We start from the raw sequence: 19,703 nt of genomic DNA on the forward strand, positions 1-19,703 counted from the left end.
AAAGAAACTGTTATCTTTACATGATCTAGTCTATCTGTGATTCCAGACGCTCAGCAATGTGGTTGACTCCTAACTGCCTGCTGGGTACTTAGGGATGGGCAATAATTGCTGAGCTAGCCAGCAACACCCACATTCCATGAATGAAGTTTAAAAATTCTTAACATGTTACACATTGCTGGATCTAAAATAATGTATTTTAAAGTTGCCACCCTGCAATTATGTCCCTACAATTGCTATCAAGTCATATTCATTTATTTTTATTTGAGCCATCAATTAATCTATCTTGTTTGCAAAGTTGGGTGCATTTGGAATAAGAGCCTTTAGCTTTGACTTCTTTGTATTGTTCTCCCTCTCTCTCATTCTAATTTCTGCTGCATTCTATTTTCTACCCCTTCCTGACAAACCAATAGTAATTTCCCTCTTCACCACCCTGCACCTCTGCTCACTCATTTTGTTTTACTGTTTAGTCTTCTCTTCAATTGTAACACTCTCCCCCCATGATTAACCCTATCTGGTTTTCCAAGACACGGATCCCAACATATTCAAACAGAATCCTTCCTAATGGTACACCTCTCTCTTTCCCCAACACTGATGCCAGTGCCACATGAATCAGAGCCCATTTCTCCCACACCAATGTTTGACCCACATATTTGCCCCTCTAATCTTAGTAATACTACTTCAGTCTACACGTGGCTCGGATAGTTGTCCAGAGGCTATTGACTTTGTAGTTCCGCTTTTTTTAAAATTTAGCCCCAAGCTGCTAATAATTCCCCAAGGAGTATTACTTTCCTAGTTGGCACCTTCATGGACCATTTAGGATGCTTGTGTTTATGTGAGGATCCATCCAGCTGACGCAGCACAGCATGGTGGCTTGGTGGCTAGCACCGCTGTCTCACAGCACCAGAGACCTGGGTTCAGTTCCACCCTCTGGTGACTGTTTATGTGAAGTTTGCACATTTTCCCCACATCTGCATAGGTTTCCTCCCACTGCATCCAAAGATATGTTGGTGAGGTAGATTAACTAAGGAGGATGCTTTTGGTATGTAGGGTATGGTGGTGGCTCTGGATGGGCTAAGTGGCCTGCTCCCACATTATAGGGATTCGATGAAACCGAGGATTTTCCCGACAGGATTAATTCATTGTTGTCACATGTACCAAGATAGAAATCTGTTGTTTTGCATACTCTTGTACTTTGCATGCTTGTACCATATAAAGTGCAGCGGGGTAGCAGAACAGAGTGCAGAATATGGTGTTACAGTCACAGAGAAGGTGCAGAGAAAGAGAGATCAATATTAACATTGAAGAGGTCCATTCAAAAGTCTGATAACAGCGGGGAAGGAACGGCTCTTGAATCTATTCATATGTGTCTTCAAACTTTTATATCTTCTGCCTGAGGGAAGATGGTGCGAGAGAGTATAACTGGAGTGGAAGGGGTCTTTGATAATGCTGGTTGCTTTCCCAAGGCAGCAGGAAGTATAGGTGAAGTCAATGGTTGGAACGCTGGTTTTTCTGATGGACTGAGCAATGTCCACAATTCTGTAGTTTCTTGAAGTCATGGGAAGGGTAATTACCAAACCATTTTGTGATGCATCCAAATCAGATGTTTTCTCTGGTAAGTAGAGTTGGTCATTCATCCCCTCAAGCCTGTTCCACTATTCAACTAGATTATGGCTGATCTGTGGTCTGTCTCTATATACCCGGCTTTGGCCCATATCCCTTCATACCTTAGGTAAACCTTTCAGCAATGTCAGATTTCAGATTCACAATTGATCTTGCATCCATTGCCATTTGTGATCAATTATTGATGACACAGACCTGCCGCGAGCCAGCAACTATGTGACCGGCTCCGGGGTAGCTGAATGCTTGGGCAGGAACTGTTGGACCTCAGGAGGAGAAGGAGTGGTTGTTTTCTCTGAGGTAAAAAAACATCTCAAGCCAGTTGCTGAAGGAAGTGACCTTTAATGGATGAGTCAAAGAGCCATATAAGTGTGATGCATTCACCCTTTGCTCCTTGTAAACAAGCAAAAGTGTCAGGAGATGGAAAACCAAAAAGCAACATTCTCCTCATCTGAGTAAACCATGTGAATAGGAACCAAGGACTATCTTCTCAGAAGTTCCCACGGTCAACGTTGCTGTGTGTGTGTGTCCATAGAGTTCCTTTCAACAGTTCCAAATTATTAATCTGTAGTGAAAATGTATTTATTTGTTATAATTAGTCATTCTTGTTAAATACAGAAACCTGGAGTGTGTTTTCTCTCAATATGAGTCCGAAAGTCAGGTAAATTGGGTAATTCTTCATTTTTAAAAAAACCTTTAATTTTGTGACAACTCAAGGTATGATGGAACTCCATTTCCAACACGTTATGTCAATGAGGTACGACTGTATATAAAACATTGAGCTGTATCTTGTACTTTTATTTAAAGTTCCAGTCCATTGACTTCTGGTTAGATAACACAAAGACTTCTGCAAAGGTTGCTCCTTGGAAACACTGGTGATGTATACCTCTAAATATTTTGGCTGCATGATAGCAACAGGCAGATTCAAAAAACCACCAGAGGAGCTTGATTTCAACACTCTTGTCTACAGTTGTCACTTCACATTTCAGTGCCACTGTGCCCTACTTGGCTTGTATTAGTTAGACTAATCTATGGTTTCTCTACATGAGATGAGTGCTAAGAAGGACAACACACCAAGTGCCCTTGTGGCAAATTCAGTAGATGTTGGACATATGCTAACTTCTCTGGCTAATGGAGGCATAAAAGCAATGCTCTGTGGATAGTTCAGGCCTACAATTTGGGACATAGATACTGCCGGTCACCAAGTGCAGCTCCCTCCATTCCCCAGATAGCCCAACACTATCTTTCCAGTGAAGTCAGATGTAGGGCTGGGGGGTATATGCAACGTGAGTGAGGCAAACTGAATTTCCTTCAGTGATGCCACTGGGAAGATGAATATTATGATAAGCATTGGGGTAGTCATTATTGTAAATAGTTAGTCTGCTGATAAATCAGATTTTAAAGAAAAGTGAATTATAATATTTAGCAATTGTAAAGTATAAACTTGCTGAATCAGTGTTTATCAATTGGCTAAAAATTCAAATATTTCATGAGGAATGGTCTTGAAACATTTGCATTTTCCCTTCTGACCCTCGTACGTTTTGTTATTTCTTGAAAATAGCTTTGAAGGAATGTGCTCATATTTATTGACAGCTTTGTGGGAATGTTTGATCTATTTTTGTCATTTTTCCAGGGTGGCCACGCCTGAAAGCCTGATCTCCCTATCACCTCCATTGACAATCATGCCACTGTTTATTCCTCTAGTTCTGTCGCTAAAAGCTCATAGTTCCATCTCCTTTTTAAGGTGTAATATCTCCTCCTTTATCTTGACATCTGTTTTAATCTCTCTAATTGCATTGGGATGTTTCTTCTACACTGAAGGCATTATATAAATGCAAGCTGCTTCTGGCTCTCAAAATGGCATGAAATAATCATTGCTCCCAATTGGTAGAGAGATATTTTAAATTACCCACGAATCTGAACAGGAGGCTACAATTTGCATACAGTTGCAATGTTTATTTGGAAAAATAACAAGAGAATTATTTCTGGTCAGCCCTTCTAAACAAAATAATCACTCATTTTTTTATGGATTAAAACTGGAATTAATGTCACTGAATGTCTAATATTGGATCTGACTTGGAATAAAGTGCAGTTTCAGAATGTTGTTCGGAAAATAACTGTTAGCTCTCTTCCGGATAAAGGACAATTGTTGTTTGAGTCAATTTCATCCTGTTTTAAAGTGGTACAAGTATAGGGAACAGTGATGAAGAGAAACAAATAATGTTTTAGTGCTTCCATTCTCATTCCACCACTTTTTAAACTGGTAGTATGTTATTGAGATAAAAGACAGGAATTTCAATCCCTTCTCTCCTCCAGATACATGGGCAGAGCTGCTCAATCTTTCAGTATAGCTTCAGGAAGGACAGACTCTTCCTTCCCCTATGGGGCTTGCTGGCATTCGGGGACAATGTTTCGTTGGCTCTGCAAATACACACTTATTGGAAGTTAGCAAGATTGTTTTAATAGATGATCCCACTGAGTTGCCAGCAATGTGCCTGGAAAACTATTTTGGAACAAATGAGCCACTTCAATCAACAACAGACAAGTCCAATGCAGCTTGCACTTATTTAAGTAATCAGTTCCAGACATCTTCACTGCATCCAGATTCTATTTTTGTAGAAGCTTAATCTTTGCCATGATGTAAAATGGGGTTCAGTTCATCTGGGTCAGAGGTCATGGATTCAAGTCGCTCCTCAAACTCCTGAGTCCGTAATCCAGACTTGACACTTTGGTATAATACTGACAAAAGTGCTGCATTGTGTCACCTGTTTGGAAGGGGGCCTGCTTTTGTTTGTTTAAGATTCCATGTTTGGAGAAACCCATATGAGTTCTCCATGGTCTCCTAGCTGATGGCCTTCTCTCAATCAAGTTCCTTGAAATAGATTTATCCAGTCTGTTATCTCTGCTGTTTGTCAGACCCCACCGTGCAAATGTTAGATGGCGCTTTTCTCACAATACAACCATGACTACATTTCAAAAGTCTTTCAGTAATTTTAGACATTGTAAAAAATTTCCTAAAATGAGAGATCTTTCTGCTTTACTGCTTCATCAAACTTGGTAGCACAGATGAAAATCTTATTAATGAGCTGACCTTTAACCAAGTTTAATCTCCGCAGGTCCCCTGTACTCTATCTGGAAGCCTTACTGTTGTTCTGTCATATAATATCACTGCTGTGTGCTCCTTCTTATACAGGTGATGCTACATTGAGTGGAATTGTACCAAAGAGTATATTGTCCACCTGTCCTGGTCAAACATCTGACCATGGCCGTAAGCCACTCTGTTACTGAGTAGTTGGCTGGACAGTCTGTAGTAGCTTGAGAAATATTTTGTTCCACTCCCCACTGACTGAAGTAGACTAAGTAGCACTTGGAATAGGATGGCTCTCTATCATAAATTCTGTGAACAAATTTTAACAAGAACGGCATATGCTAGCTTCATTGTAGGGCTGGTCTCTGCCTGCTTTGGATCCTGTTTAATTACATTCTTGCAAAAAGTCAAAAGCAATGACAATCTAGTAGAGTAGCTGAAACCAGTTTACTGACGTTTACAGCACTCAAAGTGAAGCCCTGCTTAGTGAAATGCATCATTACAAGTTCAGGCATACACTGTACAAAGGGTTGCCAAGCTTTGTTGGACTTATTCCTGGAGGTTCCATCATGTGGTCTTCAGCCTGTAGCCAAGCCCTCTGACTCAAAAAGCCGCCTTTTGTTTCCTTCCCTTCACTACATTTTCAAAGCCACTTTGCTTAAAAGTGCCCCACTTCATTTAGCAACCCCATTATTTTCCTTTTGGTTTAATTACAGCAGTTTCTCAGAGATTATAATTTCTAGTGAGGATTTGCAACACGAACTGAGTATGATTTTCTTATTCTTAAATGGAATTCTGCCCCATTTTCCAGTGGACTTTCACCAGGTTGTCAGCAGGTTGCAATTGGAACACTTGCACCTTTTAAATGCCTGAAGTATAGCCAAACCCACTCTACGTTATTTATATTGATTGGTTCTTTCAAAGAAGTTTTTGATAGTTTTGCAAATTGTTCTGATGAGTGCAAAACAGAAAGCTTCAGCAACTTGTCATTTTTTTGGCAATATATTTTAAAATTTAAAATAAAAAAAAAGTTAGTAGATAGCACTCTTGCTTGTGGGCTCAAATCTCATTCAAGTGATGAATCCATAATCCAGGCTGACAGTCGATTAAAGTACTGAAGGAGCGCTGCGCTGTCAGAGATGCTGCAGGATGGATGAGGCAGTAAGCCGAGGCCCTGCTTACCCCCAACAGGACAGAATAATAACAATTGTATTTGAAGGACAGCAAGGGAGTTCTTCCTTGCCCCCCTGGTCAGTATTCATTCTTCATTCTTCTGCAGCATGTTTCGGTGAAGTGACCAATTCCTGCTTGTTATTCTGACATTTGCTGAGGGTAGAGGCTGCTGCCTGTAAGAGCACTTCGTTATCTATGAAGTGCTTAAGGATGTCCAGAATTATTTTTCTAAAGTACTATATAAATGCAAGCTTTTATTAAAATGCAAGCTCTTTAGATTAAACTGAGATATAGCAAGTTGCCAAAATGTACTTACGACAACAGATCATTGATTACAACAATTAAGGTAATCACTAACAGAGCTCAAACTAGATTACATGAAATACTGTTTGATTTAACTTTTTTTCTTCTTTAAAGTAACATTAAAGGATACGGTGTTTTTGTTCCTATCATATATTCCTGTTGTATTTGACATAGACCAGAGAAGCGATGTGTTTATGTCTACAGTGTGCAAAGGGCTAGTTGGTGTGGCCAATACAAAGTTTGAGATATACAGGCCTACCAAACCTTGTAGAATGTTTTGAGACCTCCATGAATGAAAGACTTCAGATGCTGCTGCAATGCCGTCCAGAAGATAAATGATAAAAGGCATAGTGAGGAAACATTGCTGTTTAACTGCCAGTCAAGATCTAACTGCGGAGCTGAACACAAGGGCAAGAATTGTAAGTTTGAGCAGCCAATGTAGGCGGATGAACACTGGATAGTACATGCAACGGACTTGAGTGAGAGTCAAAACATCGGCAGTCGAGCTTTGGATGTACCAACTTTGCAGAGGGATTGAGCAAAACGGCAAATTATTTTAAAATTGGAGTGAGGCTACTCTGCAGTGAAATATGTCTGTGCTCAGGGTGTGGGAAATTTGCAACTTTCTTTCCATGAAGACTGGTGGATGCTGTGTCATGGAAACTGAGATTGATAACGTTTTCTTAGATAAAGGCCTTAAGGGACAAAAAGCAGGGTAGGTGGAGCTGGGGTGCAGATCAACCAGGATGTCATTGAATGTTGCAACAGGCTGAGAGGGACTGAATATCCCCCTTTTTGGTCCCCTTTATTCCCATGTTCTAACTTCATTAATACAATATCCAGGAACAGTTGCTCACTACCAAAACCGGAGAATAGCACTGAAATATTTGAAATTTTTATTAAAGTTCCAGAGAGAGGATCAAGGGAGAGCATTGTAGGAGCCGTGTGGTTGTTGGTGAAGATGGAGGAATTGTCTCTCCTTGAGTCTACACTGTCCGACAATTAGATTCTGCTGTATAAATTATCATGAATGAGGAATTTGTAGAGTTGGGAGTGGGCACCTCTGCTCAAATGTGCTGGCACATTAACCTGTCATTGTTCCGGAGACCATGGGGCAAGTTGGTTTAGAGCATGGTGTGGAAGAGCCTCTTTCCTTTACTCCACCCTCCGGCCGGTGTCTGGGGTTCACTGATTACTGTGGTGGTCTCTCTCCAGCAGGCTCTGAAACTTCAAAGACCCAGAATGCCGCACTAGGACAGCCCCGCTGGGGAGACAGCACTGAACCAAACTCACTGTATATAGCCTGACCGGCGAGTCGGAACTTATCTCCACACTGTAATGGCGACCACCACCAATGCCTGGGCGATTCCCTCTCTTGTTGGTGGGACAACGGCCACCTGGTACCTACCCACTCGGGCAGTATCCCCAAGAGAGAGGAAAAGAGAGATCAAACGGCCTATCCTGGCCAGCAAACCCCCCTTGAGTGGGCGGTTCGAATCGTCTGGATCACCCTTCGGTCCTTGACGCTGGAATTATGGTCTGGGATCTGCTGTGAACTCAGCCAGAATTGGTGTACCCAGATGGAGCACAGATGGACTCAAACGTGACCTGAAAATTGCCACTGACCTTTATTACAGAAAAAAAATTCAACTTGCCCAATCTGTACAACACTTCAATGAAACTTATACAATGATACAAAATATAAGGAAACTGGAGCGGACACAACGTAAATCTTTTTAACCTTACACAATTTACAGGGTGCTTATACTGGAAGAATCACACAACCACCCTCCCACCATGCCTAACCAACTACTCCAGAGTACAAGTGTTCCAGGCCTGAAAAGGGTTCTTTCAGTCTCAGAGGGACTTGTTGCTTGTCCGGTGGGGCTCCCTCTCTGTCTCGGGTGTTGTTGCGGCCTTCCAAGGTCCGAGGTCGCAGACAGGGTCGATAACTTCAGCCCCAAAGGGTTGGTGTCCAGAGACGCAGCGAGCTCAGAGCGAGGAGAGTGAAAGGAAAAGAGCCCCGATAGCTGGCCCTGCTGCCCCCTTTACCCTGACGATTACAAAGGGCTGGTCAGGTCTGCTCCTCAGGTAACTCCATCTCACGAAGCATCTCAGGTGATTGCTGGGGCCGGTTTAACCTCATCATTCATGGAAACAAAAGGGTCGATACCATCCCAAATTTACTTCAGTGAAATTCTGATGACTTCATGGAGCCTCCCAAAATATTTTCAGATTAGAGTAAATCGTTATCCCATGAACTAGATAGGTTCACAGTCTCGGGGTTCATTGTCATTTCTATGCCTGCCCCTTGATACGATGTCTGGCAGGTGCTGTTTTGTTGGCCGAGTTATCTCATACCTCTGAGGATCTCCATTCCCAGAAGGAGGTGTGTCCTTATTCTGGCAGGCCTGCTGGGAAATCCTGCCAGCACAGATGCCAGGTTGACCAGTTTTTCACAAAAGACCATTTTCTTTCAATCTTTCCTTTTAAAACTGGGGATTGCCCTGAAACTGCTACAGTGGCTCATTTTTAAAATGTTTTGCATTTCTTTAAAGTTATCGGCAAGGTGGTAGTGACAGCTCCCGGTTGTGGTAGGCCCAGAGCTGGGATCGTGGTTACAGGGAGAGTGTGGGTCTTGCGTGGGACCTGACAGCGAGGTGGGCACAATGGCGAAGTGCCAATTCATGGCAACTCTGATGTTGGTGATTTCCAGCACAGGGGCAGCGAGGCAGTGGAGGAAGACTGGCAGGGCACGGTTCAGGACTCATGGTGGAGGTACCAAGACAAAGATGGGCTCTCTTTCAGTTATATCTTTTCACTCTTCTTATTCTTAAACTATTGAAAATGGCGCCTGATTGTGGTAACAGTTGAAGCTTTCACTGTATTTTACTGTTTTTTATTCATTTGTGGGACTTGGGCGTCACTGCCCTCCACTGAGGTCCATTGGCTATGGAAATTTGTTTGGCTGGCCAGCATTGCTAGCCCTTCCCTATTTGCCCTTGAGAAGGTGGTGGTGAGCTGCCGTCTTGAATCGCTGCAATCACTTGCTGCAGGTTGGCCCACAATGCTGGTAGGGATAGAATTCCAGGATTGTGACCCAATGACTGTGAAGGAAGAATGGTATATTTCCATGTCAGGATAGTGAGTGGCTTGGATGGGAACTTGCAGGTGGTGTTGTTCCCAAGTACCTGCTGCCCTTGTCCTTCTAGATGGAAGTGGTCGTGGGTTTGGAAGGTGCTGTCTAAGGATCTTTGGTGAATTTCTGCTGTGCATTTTGTAGTTAGTACACACTGCTGCTACTGAGCGCCGGTCATGGAGGGATTGAATGTGGTGCCAGTCAAGCGGGTTGCTTTGTCCTGGATGGTGTCAAGTTTCTTGAGAGTTGTTGCGTGCACCCGTCCAGGCAAGTGTTATTCACTGTAAAACACAAGTGACAATAAATCATTCATTCAAAGGGACTGGCTTATGTGCAACCTGCCGAGGGATATTAAGGATGCTATGTAGCTCCATGGGCAATGTTATCTTAGGGAGGTGTGACACCTCCCTAGGATAACCAGGAGAGTTTGCAGGAAGGGGATGTTAATGTACTATCATCCATGTGCCTATCCAAGAATTGCTTAATGTCCCTAATGTATCTGACTCTACTACCACCGCTGGCAATGCATTCCACGCACCCACCACTCTCTGGGTAAAGAACCTACCTCTGACATCTCCCCTAAACCTTCCTTCAATTATCTTAAAATTATGCCCCCTCGTGATAGCCATTTCCGCCATGGGAAAAAAAACTCTAGCTATCCACTCTATCTATACCTCTTAACATCCTATACACCTCTACCAAGTCACCTCTCATTCTTCTTCGCTCCAATGAGAAAAGCCCTAGCTCCCTCTACCTTTCTTCATTAAACATGCCCTTCAGTCCAGGCAGTGTCCTAGTAAATCTCCTCTGCACTCTCTCTAAAGCTTCCACATCCTTTGTATAATGAGGCAACCAGAACTGAACACAATATTCCAAGTGTGGTCTAACCAGGGCTCTATAGAGCAGCAGCATAATCTTGCAGCTCTTCAACTCAATCCCCCTGCTAACAAAAGCCAACACACCATACACCTTCTTGGCAACTTTGAGGGATCTATGGACGAGGACCCCAAGATCACTCCCACACACATAGACACACACAGACATACAGATGCACACACAAGCACAAAGACAAACACACACACCCACAGACATACACACATATACACACACACACATCCACACAGGCACAGACAGATACACAACAGACCCCACACACAGACACGCACAGACACAGACACAGACACGTACACAGACACGCACACACACATACACACAGACAGACATGCACAAACACAGACACACAGACAGACACACATGAGCACATGCACACACACACAAATGCACACACACGCACAGACACGCACATACACACACAGAAACATACACAGATACACACAGAGAGACACAAACATGCATGCAAACAGACATACACAGACACACGTGCACACATACACACACACGTGTGGGCACACATACCCCCACAGGCACACACACACTCCCACACAGACACACACACACACAGATATACACACAGACAGACAGACAGACACAGATATTTACAGACATGGACAGACACACACGCAGACACACACAGGTACAGACAGACACACACAGACAGACACACAGAGCCACAGACACACACACAGACACATACACAGCCACGCACACAGATACACACAGACAGACATTTATACAGACACGCAAACAAATACACACATATACACACAGACAGACGCAGACATAGACAGACAGACAGTCTCACACACAGGCATGAACACCGACACACAGACTCACACACAGATACACGTGCACACACACACAAAACTGTCAGCACACTGTTGATGTCCTCTTCTCCCACCCCTCAGACCTGACCTCCTTTGGGGGCAGCATGGTGGCTCAGTAGTTAGCACTGCTGCCTCACAGCAGCAGGGACCTGGGTTCAATTCCAGTCCCAGGTAACTGTCTATCTGTAGGGAGTTTGCGTGCTCCTAAATGTTTTCATAGGATAGAGCTGGGGTTTAATAGAATCCCGATAGCACATTCTCCCCGTGTCGATGAGTGTTTTTGGTGGGTGCTCCAGTTTCCCCCAAGACCAAAGCTGTGTAGGCTGGGTGGGTTGGTCATGCTAAATCTGGGGTTATGGGGATAGAGTGGAGGAGGATGTTGAGTGGAATGCTCTTCGGAGGGTCATTGCAGGCAGAATGGGCCGAATGGCCTCTTTCCACACCATAGGGATTCCATGGTTCTAGCTGGCTCAGCTAGGAATCTGATGCATCCAGCAGGGGCTGTCTAACCTGATTACTCTTTATTTAAAAGGTTGGAATGTTTCTCATGCTTCTCATCCTCACGAGTTGGTGCCCACTGATTGATTGGCAACATGGGCGGCACGGTGGCACAGTGGTTAGCACTGCTGCCTCACAGCGCCAGAGACCCGGGTTCAATTCCCGCCTCAGGCGACTCTCTGTGTGGAGTTTGCACGTCCTCCCCGTGTCTGCATGGGTTTCCACCGGGTGCTCCGGTTTCCTCCCACAGTCACAAAGATGTGCAGGTTAGGTGAATTGACCATGCTAAATTGCCCGTAGTGTTAGGTTAGGGGTAAATGTCGGGGTATGGGTATGGGTGGGTTGCACTTCGGCGGGTCGGTGTGGACTTGTTGGGCCGAAGGGCCTGTTTCCACACTGTAATGTAATCTAATCTAATTTAAAATACTGCCTGAGGCTACACTGACTGCAGGGCTCAGATTGGCACAGTGCTTCACTGCTGACCTTGTTCTCACTTTGTGCACAGGTCAAACCTCTCAATGTACATCATACTCAAAGACCCAAGACAGGGATGACATCTAAACATAAGCTTTTGAGTTCTGTGCTTGTGTGATAGGAGTCAAAGAGTGTGGTGTTGGAAAAGCACAGCCGGTCAGGCAGCATCCGAGGAGCAGGAGAGTCGACGTTTCAGGTAAAAGCTCTTCATCAGGAATGAGCCTCATTCCTGATGAAGGGTTTTTGCCTGAACCATCGATTCACCTGCTCCTCAGATACTGCCTGACCGGCTGTGCTTTTCCAGCACCACATTTTTTGACTCTGATCTCCAGCATCTGCAGTCCTCACTTTCTCCTGTGGGATAGAAGTGCAATTTTGAATTGTATTGAATTAGCTTTATTGTCACATGTACGCAAATTAGTATAGTGAAAAGTTAACAAGTTGCCACTTACCGTGCCAAGTTAGCTACAAACCTAGGTACAGTTTCTTCAGTTACAAGATTAATTACGGTGTAACAACGTCAGCAGCACATGGCACCATCTTAGCTATTGAGTACTAGGGTACAATCCTTAGTTAAAGAATAGAAAAATGAAGAGAAAAGGTTACATTACAGCTATACACAGCATAACCCTAGGTCAGAAAACAAGAAGCTAAAAAGACAAACATCAGAGTCTCTCACTAAGGGCTGTCCACAGCAGATCAGCGCTGGTCAATGTGCTCTCACCGCTGGCTGCCAACACACACCGCACTGAGCCGCCGGTCACTGGAGTCCCCATTTCAGAGGCTGGGGCTGCCTATTTGAGGCCGAGAGAAAGGAGGAAGAGAAGGAGAAAGAAAGAATAAGAACAGGTGCAGCAGACGAACTCCAGCTGGAGTAACCTACTTCACCGTCTTCTTACCGGAAAAAACTTTGAAGAAATTGTGTAATTTGTGTTATGCGGACCTGAACAAGGCAGATATAGATTTGAACAAATTGGTAATGTTATTTTCCTTTGATCGCAAATGACTCAAGCTGGAGGATAAAATAGAGGGAGGTAGTTAAGTAGACGAAGGCGTCAAGAATGAGGCGATGGTTGGATATCTATCGCCACTCATGTCTTGTTCGTTACTGTGCATAAACACACAATTGCAATGGGTGAATAAAGTTCATTCCTTTGTAAGTTCTACTCTTTGTGCCTGACTGCTTGCTGTGTCCTGGGCTTGCTTCAGCTTGTTAAGAATAATTGTGTTCATCAAACATCGAAAGAGTGCCGTTTGCATTTGCAAATGTGAGCTCCTGCTTGTGTTGTGTTTGTACAAAAAGTAGAAAAATATGATGATTAAGCAGTCTGTCTTTTACATTCTTATTTTATTGAGTTCTTATGTAGGCCTTCTGATCTGGTCTTTTCTAATTAAACTTCTTAAATCTTTTGCGGTAAGAATTTGCAATCAATTTGCCTCATTCTTAATCATGCAGATATGACTTTTGACCTAACGCATCCTGTGTTTAATTTTTTTCAGATGTTTCATGAAAATCATTTACAAGAGCACATTCCAGACCTCCGAGTGCAGAAGTTCTGAACCACCCTCTGCAGTACAGAAAAACAAACTTGACACTCTGTTGGAACCAGGGTGCAGTGCAAATCTCAGTAGACAGTCGAATTGGTACAATGGCCCGGCACTCAAAGGTTCCATTAATGGAAGCCCCAGATGGAGGATGGGGCTGGATGGTTGTGATTAGCTGCTTCTTAGTGACTGTTTGCACAAGGGCAGTGTCCAGGTTTGTCAGAAAACCTCTTGGGGTCATTATACTTTGCTCTGATTAAGACAAAGCTTTGCTTGCATTTACAATCCTTCAGAATGATCTATAATCTACATTTCTGTTCAGTATTGGATGTGTGACGTTAGTTTGAACCTTTTTTCGGTGTACGTTTTAACCATTCTTCCTCTTATCTTGCGTGCATGCTGTTCCTGGCCTAGAGGAGTACAGCAGGTGCTGTGCCCTGAGGAATTGATCATCTGATTGATCAGCGGGAGTTGAATCAACATCTGCTTTTCTTTCTCCCTGGCCGAGACAGACAGACCTGAATGCTCTGATTCATTGTGTTTGGAGCTGTTTTTCCAATCCTGTAGACGTAGCAGCATGTGGCAACATAATGTCCCATGGAAGCATGCCAAGGAAGTCTTTGTGTTCAGGAGCTCTGACTTTACCTTGGAGCAGGGCTTCAGAACACTGGGAATAGTGCCTATTATTTTTAATGGTGTTGTTGTTACTTAATTGGATTGCTCATTTATGTTGAAATTATGTGATCTTTTGAAACTGCAACTAATGTCTGAGGTCAATTTTTATGTAATGTCATAGTGTATTAAAGTGCAGGGAATTCAGATTAGATTAGATTAGATTAGATTACTTACAGTGTGGAAACAGGCCCTTCGGCCCAACAAGTCCACACCGCCCCGCCGAAGCACAACCCACCCATACCCCTACATTTACCCTTACCTAACACTACGGACAATTTAGCATGGCCAATTTACCTGACCTGCACATCTTTGGACTGTGAGAGGAAACCCACGCCGACACGGGGAGAACGTGCAAACTCCACACAGTCAGTCGCCTGAGGCGGGAATTGAACCCAGGTCTCTGGCGCTGTGAGGCAGCAGTGCTAACCACTGTGCCACCGTGCCGCCCACTGTGCCACCGTGCCGCCCAACTGTGCCACCGTGCTGCCCAAGTTTAGCTTCAAGTCGTATAATGGCTGATCAAAGAATTTTAACAAAGGCGTAATTGAATTGAAATTATGACGTTAATAGGAATTTAGTTTTCTGATTTGCCCTTCAATGTTTCACTTCTCCTTTTCTTCTCTGGAGATGGAGACTATGCAGATGGATCATTGATCACTGGATATTCTCTAGTAACTTTGTCAAATAAATGTGGCCATTATGTCAGACTCTTAAAGATGGTATTTTTAGAGAATATTTTGCAAGGGATCCCATCGAAATGATCCCCTAAATAAAACAGATTCAGAAGTGTAGGTTTTTAATTTAGGAGCTGAGCTTAATTTGTAGGGAAGGGAGTTTGGCTTGTTCTAACACATTCTCTCCAGATCTTTTAAAGGTACTTCTGATTTGTAGGCCTTTAAGAGCCCTTTATTAGTTATCAGATTTAATGTTACAGAGTAATGTCAACAACATGGGTTCAATTCCCCCACCAGTTGAAGTCACTGTGCACAACACTCCTTCTCAACCTCTTGGTTCTGAAAGATTTACAAGGATGTTGCCAGGGTTGGAGGATTTCAGCTATAGGGAGAGGCCGAATAGGCTGGGGCTGTTTTGCCTGGAGCGTCGGAGGCCGAGGGGCGACTTTATTGAGGCTTATAAAATCATGAGGGGCATGAATAGGGTAAATGGACAATGTCTTTTCCCTGGGGTGGAGGAGTCCAGAAATAGAGGGTGTAGGTTTAAGGCGAGAGGGGAAAGACTTAAAAGGGACCTAAGGGGTATCTTTTTCACACAGAGGGCAGAGCATGTATGGAATGAACTGCCAGAGGAAGTGGTGGAGGCTGGTACAATTGCAACATTTAAAAGGCAGGTGGGACTAGATTGGGTTGGGATATCTGGTCAGCACGGACGAATTGGACTGAAGGGTTTGTTTCTGTACTATACATCTGTATGACTCAATTACTCAATGACTTTCAACGCAGCATTTAAAAGGCATCTGGGTGGGTATATGAAAAGGAAGGGTTTAAAGGGATATGGCCAAGTGCTGACAAATGGGACTAGATTAGGTTAGGATGTCTGCTCGGCATAGACGAGTTGGATGAAAGGGCCTGTTTCTATGCTGTACAACTCTATGACTCTATGACTATGACTCTCCTCTCACATGAGGCATGGTGACCCTCTGGTTAAACTGCCACCAGTCAGCTCTCTCTAATGAGAGAGCAGCCCTGTGGTCTGGTAAAACTATGGTGATTTTTTCTTTATTTATCAGACAATGACCACTAAATGGTTCTCTGTGGCAAGTGTTCTAAGCCTCAACCTGTCTTGCTTGTAGCTACTCCCACCAAGAGATATCGCACTTTACTGCCTCACACCTTCCTTGCACATCCACTTGAGCTCGTCTGCAAACATTCAATGACATCTATCATCCAACTAGACTGAGATTGCCCATTTCTTTATGCTTCCTGTATCTTTCCATCCAGAAGAGATCTCAACTCCAAATCAAATGGCTGAAATGCTAATGTTTGATTTCCTGGATGTCACTTCTTGAAGTTCTTTTGCTCTTACAAATTCTAGCAGCTGTATGTTTGTCATCTGGTCTTAATGTGGAAATTTTGGCGTGTGATTTCGCAGCTACATTGTGAAGCTGTCTATTTCCTCCATGTATCATTACATTTTATCTCAGTTTCTGAGCCATGCAGGAAAGTGGATAGAATCTAATATCTCATGAGGTTTTATTTTCATTCCCAGCTGTGTTTTCATGTTGTTCAACAAATTCTTCAATTACTTCTGTGTACTTGGTTCTTTGGACCTCTGCATCACATCTACCACCATCTGTCCTCATTCATCCGAACTAGACAAATTTATCTACTTGTCCAGTGTGACACTATCCACTTCAATTCCTTCTAATTATCATTGTCTTTGGTTTTTTAATGTTCAATGTCAATCCATACTCTCAATTTTCCTTGATCGATGAGATTTTGCAAGGCCTCTCAACATTTTGCCAGTAGCTGTTATGTCAATGAACTGCAAGTTTATGTTCTTGTGTAGGGTTTTTTGCTCTTTTTGGTGATGTTATGGGTGTTTGTTTTGCTATAAAAGTGATGCTTACCCAAAATATGCACATTCTGGTCCACAACAAATGCCATTTTGTGGAAGGGTTTTGTGTAGACATTGAGTTGAGAGCCAGATATATACAGGGTAGACAGATTTAGTCAGAGCACAGAATTACTGTTTCTGACTTGCTATTCCTGCCAACACCTTCTCTGACACACCCATCACTGATCTTGCATTCAGCAGCAGGAAGGACCCTTGCCAGTACTATTTAAAGAAGTGGAGGGGTTGGACCGAAGGGTCTGTTTCCATGCTGTACATCTCTATGATTCTATGACTCTATGAAGATTTAGATCCATTTCAAGCTTCAAACTTTCTGGAAGCGCTTGCATGACATACTTAACAATACTAAAGAAAACTGGGTTGTAAGTTGTGTGAAATGCAAGCATGGTCAGACTTTTGGGCCACAGCATGACAGGCAGATGGCACAGAGGCAAGAAGATGACAAGCTGCTCAAGGCGCAAGAATAGCTCCTCAGCAGGAGCTTAAAATGATCTAGGAGCATTTCCATTACCTCAGCTGGGGACCGTATGTGCATTGTCTCCATATTACAAAGGAGGCGCTAATAACAAGCTGCCACCATTTCTAACCAGGTCATGGACTGCACTGTAAGTTAGTGTGAGGGTAACATGGTCCTGAATTTCTTTGCATGAGATTGTTCTAGGCAAAACCAGGTGCTGTACGGTAATTTAACCCATTTTGCTTTTCACTCCTGATCCAAGAGATAAGGAATGTTATTTATGTCACTTCTGAGGGGTTCATTACCTTGAACTTGACCAGCAAGGTGCAGGCTGAATATCTGGCTTCCATCGACTGCTCACACAGCTCTGGGGACACCGTATCTCAATACAGAATGTACCACAAACACAAAGGCCACCACATCATGCAGGCAATTGCTTGGCATCCTGACAACCGTCACAATGCTTTTAATTTTGCAGTTGTCCTTCAGGGTTTCAGTCACCATATCAAGCCAATTGTGGCTGTTGAGTGTTGATGACTCTGTCAGTTTAACATCTGGCTTGGATCTCTCTGCAGATATAATGAGTCATTCAGTCATGTCGAATCTCACTGCACGGGTAATTAGGGTGTTGATGCAACAGTTTTGCTGCCTGGATCTGAAGAAATAATGTAGTGATTGTGAGAAGTATGCCATAATTGTGGTGGTCTTCAGTGACAAAGACACCACCACTGGAGAGATGTTGAGCAAGGCAAGAGGATGAGGAGGGGGTGGGTGGTTCCTGGTACATCCACTGTCTTACTGGGCTTTGCCTTATCCAACAGAGGTTGCATTGTACATCCGAGAGACACACCCTCATCCATTTTGACCTGCAATATTATCCCTCCATCAATTATCACAAAAACAGATTGTTTTTGTCATTTTGCTGTTTGAAAATTGGCTGCTGTATTTCCCATGTTACAATACTTTATTGGGTGGAAAGGTGCTTTGCGAAATCATGGAGTCATACATCATGGAAGAAGCCCATCAAGTCGGTTTGACCTATATACATACACTAGACACGTAGCCTGAAATGTAATGCCATTTCAAGTGATCATCCAAGTATTTTTTTTAAAGATTGTGAGGTTTCTTGCCTCAATTACTCTCCTAGCAATGCTTTTCAGATCACCACTACCCTCTGGATGAAAAGATATTTTCTCAAAATGTCCTTTTAATCCTCCTAGCTTTCACTTTAAAACTTACATCCACTTGTTATTGACCCTTTAGCATGACAGGGGACTAGCTGTTGTATACTCACCCTATCCATGCCCCTCATAGTCTTACACACTTCCATCAGATACCCCCCCCCCCCCCCAATCTCCTCTGCTCCAAAGAAAACAATCCTAGCCCCTCTCCACAGCTAAACTGCTCCTTCTCCGGCAATATCCTGGTGAATCTCCTCTGCGCCCCCTTCAGTGCATGTGTGGAATTGCAAAAGGCACTGGATAACCACATGTGGTAATTTAAAGTCTGCTTTTCCCAGCTGACTACAAATATCTACTACCCTGTCCCCCGCCCTGATTTCATTTTAGCAATGGCTTTCTATCTGAATCCACTGATTCCCAATACTGCTGTCACTGGAAATGGATTCTCCTTATTTGCACGATCCTAACTGCTCACGCTTTTGAATTCAATCTCCCCTCAACCTTCTCTGCTGAAGAGAATCACCCCCAGCCTCTCCAGTCTCTCAAAGTAGCTCGTGGTCCTCCTCCCTGTTAGCATTCTAGTAAATCTCTGTCCTCCCCAAGAACTTCACATCCCAAAGTGTCTGTCCGGAGAAGAATATAGTGTTGTAGTTTAGGTCTAACAAGTATTTTCTGAACATGCCACACAACCTCTTTCCTTTTGTATTCCATGTGTCTATTCCCAAAGCCAAGGAAGCTGCAAGCTCTCTTAACAGTGCCAAGCAGTGTAGTTGTGATTTAAGCACGTTCAATGCATGCAGGTGTAGAAAAAGGAACATCTGCTACTTTGTCTCCACCCACAGTGTTAATTCATCTTCCTGTTGCTGATGTATCAATTGTGCATTCTGAGCATTTGTATATTTTAGTTCCATGCTACACCTGATACTTGTTTTGGATTTCTCAGATGCTTCTCCATATTTTTCGTGGAGTTCCAGAATTATTTTGCCCAAGATTACGCCATGACAGCATGGATACACTCCACGGTTGACTGCACGACAATGGTATTTGGTGAGTGTGTGATTACTTCAACTCATAAACCGTACCCTCCGAAATACAACTTGGGAAGCTTTCCCCATGTGCAATCATGTAGTCCTCAGCAGCTCAGAAAGCACGGGCTGCAGTGGATTAATTGCAGCTATCCTGTTGTGTTGAGGTCATGGAAGTTGGCCATAATCATTAGCCACATGATTATTAATAG

General features: G+C 43.5%; 1 protein-coding gene and 1 long non-coding RNA gene across 5 annotated transcripts in view; one reads left to right on the forward strand and one right to left on the reverse strand.

Moving 5' to 3' along the window:
- The window catches only part of LOC122561068 (monocarboxylate transporter 12-like), a 53,885-nt gene that overhangs the window by 13,539 nt on the left and 20,643 nt on the right, over positions 1-19,703 (forward strand). For 2 of the 4 annotated variants that reach the window (XM_087999033.1, XM_043712435.2), the window contains exons 2-3: positions 13,517-13,775; positions 19,410-19,513. In XM_087999033.1, the coding sequence (XP_087855159.1) occupies positions 13,666-13,775; positions 19,410-19,513 (214 nt within the window). In that variant the 5' untranslated portion in view covers positions 13,517-13,665. Of the gene's footprint in view, positions 1-12,729; positions 12,993-13,516; positions 13,776-19,409; positions 19,514-19,703 lie in introns of those variants that run through there. The other 2 variants (XM_043712434.2, XM_043712432.2) reach the window with 2 other exon arrangements.
- Positions 7,797-17,053, reverse strand: LOC122561069 (uncharacterized). Its single transcript, XR_006314895.2, has 3 exons — positions 12,696-17,053; positions 12,469-12,584; positions 7,797-9,601 (listed from the first exon to the last, which is right to left on the reverse strand). It is a non-coding gene; the product is annotated as an uncharacterized LOC122561069 (long non-coding RNA).

Source organism: Chiloscyllium plagiosum, unplaced genomic scaffold (assembly GCF_037043375.1).
Source record: "Chiloscyllium plagiosum isolate Xiang-an unplaced genomic scaffold, Cpla_swu_hap1 HiC_scaffold_22, whole genome shotgun sequence".
Taxonomy (NCBI): domain Eukaryota; kingdom Metazoa; phylum Chordata; class Chondrichthyes; order Orectolobiformes; family Hemiscylliidae; genus Chiloscyllium; species Chiloscyllium plagiosum.